The sequence below is a fragment of the Trachemys scripta genome, unplaced genomic scaffold, assembly GCF_013100865.1.
Source record: "Trachemys scripta elegans isolate TJP31775 unplaced genomic scaffold, CAS_Tse_1.0 scaffold_67, whole genome shotgun sequence".
Classification (NCBI taxonomy): Eukaryota; Metazoa; Chordata; order Testudines; family Emydidae; genus Trachemys; species Trachemys scripta.
Window position 1 is genome coordinate 61,495 of NW_023260553.1, and position 9,512 is coordinate 71,006.

Below are 9,512 nucleotides of genomic sequence, written 5' to 3' on the forward strand. Positions count from 1 at the left end.
TCTCTTAATTAATTGGCCTCTCAGAGTTGGTAAGACAACTCCCACCTGTTTATGCTCTCTGTATGTGTGTATATATATCTCCTCAATATATGTTCCATTCTATATGCATCCGAAGAAGTGGGCTGTAGTCCACGAAAGCTTATGCTCTAATAAATTTGTTAGTCTCTAAGGTGCCACAAGTCCTCCTGTTCTTCTTTTTGAGATGTTACTAAGTGCATTTGTAAAACATGATCAAATAAAGATAATTGGTTTGATTTCTTCTCACTTACAGTGGTTTTATGCCTGTATAACTCCACTGACTTCCAGGGCGGGGTTCCTGATTCACCCAGCAGTTCTTGTGTAAAAGAGAGCAGAACCACACCCGGTGACTGTAATTTGGGGTGATAATTAGGACGGCTGACTGCACATGCTTTCCTTTAAAACTAAAATTCTGTCTGCTTTAAACTTTCGACACAAGACTTCATTTGGTATGCAGCAGCCAATTGTTGGTACAGCCCCATGGGTTTACTCTGGCACCCAGGAATATTGTCACTGATATGCAGTAGGAGTGGGCGTGGTTTTATTTGTGTTAGAGTGAAGCTGTGGTTGTCAGAGGAATAACAAGAAGATGATTTGGGTGGTGTCAGATTGTCTGGAGCGGCTCATGACTGTGAGTGCCTAACTCAGGGCAGACTGTCAAAAAACAGGGCAGACACCCCAATCTGGTGGTGTGTTCTGTAATTCGATTTCATCAAACCAGTAACAAATGTGAACTCCTGGATCATTTATACCAGTCTTATCATAGAGTCACAGACAGTCCTGTTAGATTCTCCAGTCTATCTTACCAGCCAGACAAACTGGATTTTGTGATAAGAGGTCATTTAAACCAAAAATCATATCACATTTAGGTTGCTCCCAGTCCCAAGAGACTAGTCACTTACCCCAGATCTCTAGATCTTACACCAAAGACAATGCTGGTAGCCAATTCTGCAGTATGCTAACTAAAGGTTTATTAGTTAAGAAAAGGAAATGAGAGTTATTGAGAGGTTAAGGCAGGTCAAATATATGTACAGGAGAGTCACAGTTTGTAATTCCAAATGGCGGCAGGGATGTAATAAACTGCCAGTTTCCCAAAAGTCTTTTCAGGGTTCCCAGATAGTCTCTGGGGACTCTGCTTTGCATCTGGTACACTTCCCTGTAAGAGTCCAAGTAGTCCAGAGATGTAGGCTCTTTCCTGGAATCCATACATATAGCTTCTTCTCACAGAAAACAAGCTGTGAGAAGCCATGTGGGCTTTTCCTCTGGTGACGGAGAGAGGAACGCATTTTGAGTCTTTGACCTCCGATCATCACACACAATGCCCACTTGCTTCGAAATGAGCTCTTTTCTGTTAACGTTCTTCGTTTGAATTGCACAAGGCTTCTTTCTCATTTGACGGCTCGTTTGGTGGGTTACTTAGTTACAGGGGTGTATACAATGTACATGTTTGCTACTCCATTATACCAGGATACAGATAAGTGAAAACAATGAACGTAACATCCCACTCGTTTTCATGAAGTTTAAGCACCAAATACACTCTTCTACATTTAAACACCACTTTTATCTATACTAATACACAAGTGAATTGCCCTGCAGCTCTGGCATGAGCTGGCACCTTGGTTACCAGCATCGCAGTGGATTTTGTTGTTACAGTTCTTTCTTAAAAATAAAAGAAAATAAATAAAATAGTGCTGTTAAAAGTAACCAGACAGTGTTGGAGACTGAAATTCTCTCTATAGCCTCAGAACAGGCATAGCTTGGGCAGTGGTAGTACAAATCTCCATATGCTACCCACCTGTGTGCCTCATGTCTGACCTGGAAGAGCCATCTCTAGGGACAAGGGGATTGTTCATACTCAATCCCATTTAAATCCTCTCTAACCTTTGCCAACAAGAGAGAGGTGTGATCTGAGTGCCAGTCACGGAGCCCTGCTTCCATCTTTGACCCTGAGCAAGTTGCTACTTAAGCTCTGTGTCTCACTTTTCCCCACTTGCCAGGTGGGGGTAATAGTCTTTACTTACACCTCTGAGAGGTACTGTGAAGAGCTAATGTTCATAAAGAATTTTGAAGTATTCTCATTGCAGTTTAATTCAAATACATCCATGCCCAATCGCCTTTTCAAGAATCTGACCCAAAGTAAATCAATGTCAAATTCATCTTTTCCAGGCACAGATCTATTTAGAACTGAACAGAAGGAGCTTACCGAAGCATAAAATGACTTCAGCTTCCTGCAGGTTTCAATATACGTCCCTCTAAAAAGGATCAGCTCTTATGCATGGAAAGACATGGCTTAGGACTTTGCATGGAGCATAGAGTCACTGTGGAGCTGTGCCGTTGACAGACTCTCTCTGCTGTATTTCAGATGCCTCGGCATGTCTGTACAAGAGGAGTGAGAGGACGCTAGGATCCCGGGATATGGGGGCCGTTGTTATTGTGCAGGCTTTCCAGGGTGAGGACAGTCACATCCATTTGGAAGGTGTTCAATTCCAGCACATGGGCCAAGCATTCCAGCAGCAACTGAGCGCACTGACCGTTGCCGGGGATGCCCGTATGACTGGTGAGAGACTGGTTAGGGCCCTTGCCTAGCACTTGGGAGACCTCAGTTCAGTTACCTGCTCTGCCACCAACTTCCTCTGTGAACTCAGCCAAGTCACTTGGCCTCTCTGTGCTTCAGCTCCTTATCTGTAAAATGGGGATAATAGCACTGCCCCAACTCTCAGGGGTCTTGTCAGGGTAGAGACACTAAAGACTGTGAAGTGCCGTGGGATCTATTGATGAAAACTGCTATACTGTATAAGAAATAGGTGCTATTGATGATTATTATAGATCGGAGATAGGCCCAAGAAATACCACGAATCAGGCCTCCACTGATTGAACTTGGGGCATGAAAATGATCATGAAATGGTAGAGTTCATGATTCTAAGGAATGGTAGGAAGGAGAACAGCATAATAAAGACAATGGATTTCAAGAAGGCAGACTTTAGCAAACTCAGGGAGTTGGTAGGTTAAGATCCCATGGGAAACAAGTCTAAGGGGAAAAACAATAGAAGATAGTTGGCAGCTTTTCAAAGAGACATTATTAAGGGCACAAGAGCAAACTATCCCACTGCGTAGGAAAGATAGGAAGTATGGCAAGAACCCACCCTGGCTTAACCAGGAGATCTTCAATGAGCTAAAAATAAAAAAAGAGACCTACAAAAAGGGGAAACTAGGTCAAATTACAAAGGATGAATATAAACAAATAACACAAGCAATTAGAAAGGCCAAGGCACAAAACGAGCTCAAACTAGCTAGGGACATAAAGGGTAACAAGAAAACATTCTACAAACACATTAGAAGCAAGAGGAAGACCAAGGACCAATCAGGGCGGGGGGAAGGAATAATAACAGAAAATGTGGAAATGGCAGAAGTGCTTAATGATGTCATTGTTTCGGTTTTCACCAAGAAGGTCGGTGGTTATTGGACATCTAACGTATTGAATGCCACTGCAAATGAGGTAGGATCAGAAGAGGCTAAAATAGGGAAAGAAAAAGGTTACTTGGACAAATTAGATGTCTTCAAGTCACCAGGGTCTGATGAAATGCATCCTAGAATACTCGAGGGGCTGACTGAGGAGATATCTGAGCCATTAGCAATTATCTTTGAGAAGTCATGGAAGATGGGAGAGATTCCTGAAAACCAGAAAAGGGCAAATATAGTGCCCACCCTTAAATACGGAAATAAGGACAACCCAGGGAATTACAGACCAGTCAGCTTAACTTTTGTACCCAGAAAGATAATGGAGCAAATAATTAAGCAATCAATTTGCAAACATCCAGAAGATAATAAGATGATAAGTAACAGTCATCATGGAGTTCTCAAAAACAAATCGTGTCAAACCAACCTGATAGCTTTCTTTGACAGTGTAACAACCTTTGTGGATGGTGGGAAGCAGTAGACGTGGTATATCTTGATTTTAGTAAAGTTTTTTATACTGTCCCACATGACCTTCTCATAAATAAACTAGGGAACTGCAACTTAGATGGAGCAACTGTAAGGTGGGTGCAAAACTGGTTGGAAAACCATTCCCAGAGAGTAGTTATCAGTGGTTCAGTATCATGCTGGAAGGGCATAATGAGTGGAGACCCGCAGGGATCAGTTCTGGGTCCAGTTCTGTTCAATATCTTCATCAATGATTTAGATAATGGTATACAGAGTACACTTATAAAGTCTGTGGATGCTACCAAGCTAGGAGGGGTTGCAAATGCTTTGGAGGATAGGATTAAAATTCAAAATGATCTGGACAACTGGAGAAATGGTCTGAAGTAAATTGGATGAAATTCAATAAGGACAAATGCAAAGTACTCCATTTAGGAAGGAACAATCAGTTGCACACATACAAAATGGAAAATGACCGCCTAGGAAGGAGTACTGCGGAAAGGGATCTGGGGGTCATAGTGGACCACATGCTAAATATGAGTCGAACAGTGTAACACTGTTGCAAAAAAAGTGAACATCATTCTGGGATGTATTAGCAGGAGTGCTGTAAGCAAGACAGGAGAAGTAATTCTTCCGCTCTTCTCTGCGCTGATTAGGCTTCAACAGGAGTATTGTGTTCAGTTTCGGGTGCCACATTTCTGGAAGGATGTGGACAAATTGGAGAGTCCAGAGAAGAGCAACACAAATGATTAAAGGTCTAGAATATGTGATCTATGAGGGAAGATTGAAAAATTGGGTTTGTTTAGTTTGGAAAAGAGAAGACTGAGAGGGGACACGATAACAGTTTTCATGTAAAAGGTTGTTACAAGGAGGAGGAAGAATTTTTTTTTCTTAACCTCTGAGATAGGAGAAGAAGCAATGGGCTTAAATTACAGCAAGGGAGGTTTAGGTTGGACATTAGGAAAAACTTCCTAACTGTCAGGGTGGTTAAACACTGGAATAAATTGCCTAGGGAGGTTGTGGAATCTCCATGATTGGAGATTTTTAAGAGCAGGTTAGACAAACACCCATCAGGAATGGTCTAGATAATATAGTCCTGCCATGAGTGGAGGGGACTGGACTAGATGACCTCTTGAGGTCCCTTCCAATGCTATAATTCTATGATTCTATGTTTTCTTCAAAATCCACATTCCAAACCAAACCAAATTTTGTATTTAGGGGACTCTGTCCATGCTCCATGAAATGTGTTTTGGACTGGGGTGGTTCGATTTAAATAGGAAATCCACATTAAGTTTTATCCATTCCTAGAACTCAACCCCTAATGAATCTTGTTGAAGATTTTAAGATATTTAATTGTTTTTCCCCTCTGCATAGCAGCCTGCCTCAAATTATAGTTCATTTTTGCTGCTTCTCTGTATAATCATGGTCTGGCCAGCACTGGAAACAGAAGTAAAATACTAAGAATGAGCATATTTCATTAGTTTCAGTCTAGCAACTGGAAAGCAGGAAGAGCTGGAAAGCTCATGGGTAAAGTTGGTTCTCATGAGATTCCTAGCCAAACTTTGTAGAATCATAGAATTCATAGAATCATAGAATATTAGGGTTGGAAGAGACCTCAGGAGGTCATCTAGTCCAATCCACTGCTCAAAGCAGGACCAAAACCCACCAAATCATCCCAGCCAGGGCTTTGTCAAGCTGGACCTTAAAAACCTCTAAGGATGAAGATTCCACCATCTCCTAGTTAACCCATTCCAGTGCTTAACCACCCTCCCCCACTGTAGTCTCATGGAGGTTTGTCCATCACTACTGCAGACTGCTAGTAAAGTTTGGTGACTGTTGTAGGGTCCCTCCAACTCCTGTTCATACCAATGGGAGTCTTTCCATTGGTGTCAAAGGGAGCTAGATCAAGTCCAGGATATGAACATCATCTGAGCAAGCTTTGCCTTTGTCCTGGCATGTAGCCCACACTGGCCTGACATTAGTCATGTCTGCTAATTTGCACATGGCTTACTGGGTTACATATAAAAGATCTCTTACAGTGTAATGACATTTTTATTCTTGCTTTGCGGATCACTGGATGGCATATGTTCGGCTTCTTGTGTGATTGTGCTAAACTGGCCACATTTCAAAGTTTGTCGTATAGAAAAAAACTCACCTGCATGACATTGTTGTGATGCAAATTCACTTAATATAGTGACATCATAGGAAATGTGATATATTTGTGTAAGCATGATGCCACAATACTTTGCAATGTCATGATGCTGCTTTAAAACCTCGTTATGTTGTGATGCAATGTCACAATGTTGCAAACACTTTACCAGTTGGAAATCATTTTGGGGCTGAGAGGGTAAAATTCATCATATAAGCAATACTTGCAGGTTGGTAAAAACAATTGCAAAATTTGGTAAGGGTGAACAGCTTAAATTGCGATCTGTCTCATCAGAGCAAGTTGGATTAATCAAGCAGCATCAGTGTTGATGAATAATAGTTTGTACAAAAACATCACCTTTAATGGAGGTAACCTGGAGTTATATTCTTGCTTTCCTCTGACACTACCCTTTTCTTTCTAGATTCTTACATTTGCGGTTGCTCTGTGTGGGATTCCTTTGGTCGGGGACTCAGTCTGTCAAGGACCTCAGAGCTAAGAGTGGACAATAATGTTTTCTATAACATTTTAGGTCATGGGATTCTACTGGGTAAGTGAACCAGAGGATTTTCAATTAACCTATACGTGGCTCTTTATGGCAAGGATACTGTTAATCAAAACTTCCTTGGGTGGAAGAAGGTTCGATTCATGTTCTCTGGCACTAGTCTTGTGGAATCCAGTATATCACTCTCCAACTTCCTCATGCAGATGCTGAGGACCTATCTCCTTGTAACCATATATGCCTTGGGTCCATGTCTTATGAGCAGCATGGAGCTTGTTCAGTCCCATTGGTACTTCTCTCCCACCCCACCTCTTTTCTTTACAATCTAACAGTAGATAGAGATTCACCTGTCATGGAAAGAACTCTATGATGTAATATTTAAAGATCCGGTTCACCTAAGCACATACTTCCCGTTAGTGTTGATCAGGTGACATTGAAAACAATGGGATGATAGCACGTGCTTAAAGTCAAGCACAGGCTTAGGTACTTGACTGATTTGGAACTTGAGATAACAAAAATATTGCAAGTCAAAATCTCTCTCCTACCTACCATTAAAGCAAGCTGGAGATTGGTCTGCAGACTGTTCCACCAGCATCCCATACTGCCTGAGTATGTAATGATATCACATTAGTTTTGGCTGCCGCCAGTCATGGATGAGAAACAGCAATTTAAATTTAAACAAACAAACAAAAGCCTTAGGCCCCGATTCTGCAATCCAGTGCACACATACAGGCCTTCCGCTTGACTGGAGTCCCACTGAAATCACTTTGACTATAAACAGGTGCAGCGCTCAACCTGTCCAGGTCTTAATTTGGAAATCCTTTCCTCCCATCCTTCATGCTGAGACATAAGTCTGACTTTCCAATCTCTGGGCTGAACTAAATGTGTCCTCAGAAATTTCGGTCTGAATACTCTGTATCCTCAAGACGTCTTTAATGGCTTCAATGTCAGTAGCTCCAGAGGGTCTGAAAGATGAATTTATATATCATTTTGTTACCTGTAAAGGCATATTTATTATAGCTGCCTGTTTGCTGCTCTAGAATTGGAATCTCTCAATGATTTCATTTAAACCCCTATTTTCTAGGGTTTTGCAGGACAGTCATAAAAAGTTGCTCTGGGCTTAAAGTTAATTGGCAAACAAGATCCTGGCCTGGAAGCCAAGACTTTTTATGACTCCTTTCAAACCTGTATGACTGTCAAAAGCACTAGTGTACAATCCTACTTTTGCCCTCATAATGGCTGTGACTGAAATAAATACAATCTGAAAAGGAAATATGTCTCAGTAGGATCTAGTTCCAAGGTAAATGCCATGGAGGTTGCAGAGTGTGTGAAAAAATAAAGCCCCAAACTCAATGCATATATTTTTTTCTGGAGATCAGCTTGAATTTAGGGTAATTAATATGTAGGAGGGTACCTGTGTCCGGGGAAGAATTTCAGGGAGAGTTGGCGTATGTTATCCCTATCAAGAACCATATTTCTTGTAAAGGAAGGGCAAGAGTGACTTGCATGCTCCTTGGATAGGGCTTGCCATTTTCCAGATAGATGATGGCTGGCATTTCCTTAGGATGGAGGTTAAAGTGCTTTTCTTTCCTTTCTGTGCCAATTCATACCATTTTGGGGACCCAATTACTGCAGGCAGGAGGCATGTGTGCTGCTGTGAGTGGTGCATCCATTGTTGTCTTCTGCCCATTGTCTAGTTCATGGCTCAAACAACAACAACAACAAAACCCCCAAAACCACCAAAAAAACCAACAACCAAAATAAAACAACAACAAGCAACAACCCAAGATGCTTTGGTACATGATTGCATGATATGTTTTTAATATTTCGGTTTACATGGTTAAGGCATTGGGTTAGGACTCAGGAGATTTTGGGTTTAATTCCTGGCTCTGTCACAGGGTGCCTGTGTGAATTTAGGCAACTCACCTCATCGCTCTGTCCCTCTGTTCCCCATTTGTACAACGTGTATCATAATATCTCTTCTTTCTAGCTGTTGGCTGTCTTCTCTGTTTAGATTGTAAACTCTTCGGGGCAGAGACCGTCTTACTCTGTGTTTGTACAGAGCCTAGCACAAGAGGCTCTGATCTTGGTTCCGGCCTCTTGGCACGACCATAGTACAAATTAATAACAACAATTCCCTCTCCACCCTGTGGAAACTATCTGAGCTTTCAACTATGCACCACAGTAATAATCTTCACCCCTGACATTTAGATCTCTGCCATGTTAAATTGATCCTGCCCCACTCTCAACTTTCCTTCTATGGTGTAACATGGATTCCAGAGTGCTTTGCAAATAGTATATGTACAGCACTGTAGAAATGCAGCCACCTCTGTGGTAAAGAGCTGCAGCCAACCAGCACACGGTGCCTTGCACAACAGTATAGGTGGGGAATAAAACATACAGAATAATATGTGATCTGCATGAATGATGATTGTTGGAGCTGTATTTGATGAATTTGTGCCTCTGATTATATTTTAGGAGGGTGGTTGGAACAGGGGAATAGAGTCAGGCACAACACAGTGATTGGACTTTCTGGAACTGATGGACTTTCCAACATAGAAACGTTATCACCAGCAGGGATCTACATCAGGGCTCCTGCTAACCAGATAGAGGTAAGGGTAAAAAACAAGAACAACATAATGTATCAAAGAACAACATAATGGTCTGAAATATTGTTCTTGGAGTGACCCAAACACAGGATGGTCACTTACTGAATGGGTTTTAATAAGGATGGTTACTGAAACAGGATAGTAATACAAGTGCACAATGCTATATTCCCAAATAATATTCTTTGTGTGTGTGTGTGTGTGTGTGTGTGTGTGTGTGTGTGTGTGTTTATACACACACACAGACATATATCACTCTCTCTCTCTCTCTCTCTCACACACACACACACACACACACACACACACACACACACACACACAC

At 41.7% G+C, this 9,512-nt stretch overlaps 1 protein-coding gene across 1 annotated transcript; it reads left to right on the plus strand.

Annotated features, from left to right (window-relative positions):
* Positions 1 to 2,384: 2,384 nt before the first annotated feature.
* LOC117870621 (fibrocystin-like) lies at positions 2,385 to 9,196 on the plus strand (the record flags this gene model as incomplete). The annotated part of the gene is made up of 3 exons (XM_034757826.1): positions 2,385 to 2,575; positions 6,507 to 6,632; positions 9,063 to 9,196. Coding segments are annotated over exons 1-3 (402 nt in total), but the record flags the coding sequence as incomplete, so codon positions are not given.
* Between the last annotated feature and the right edge of the window lie 316 nt (positions 9,197 to 9,512).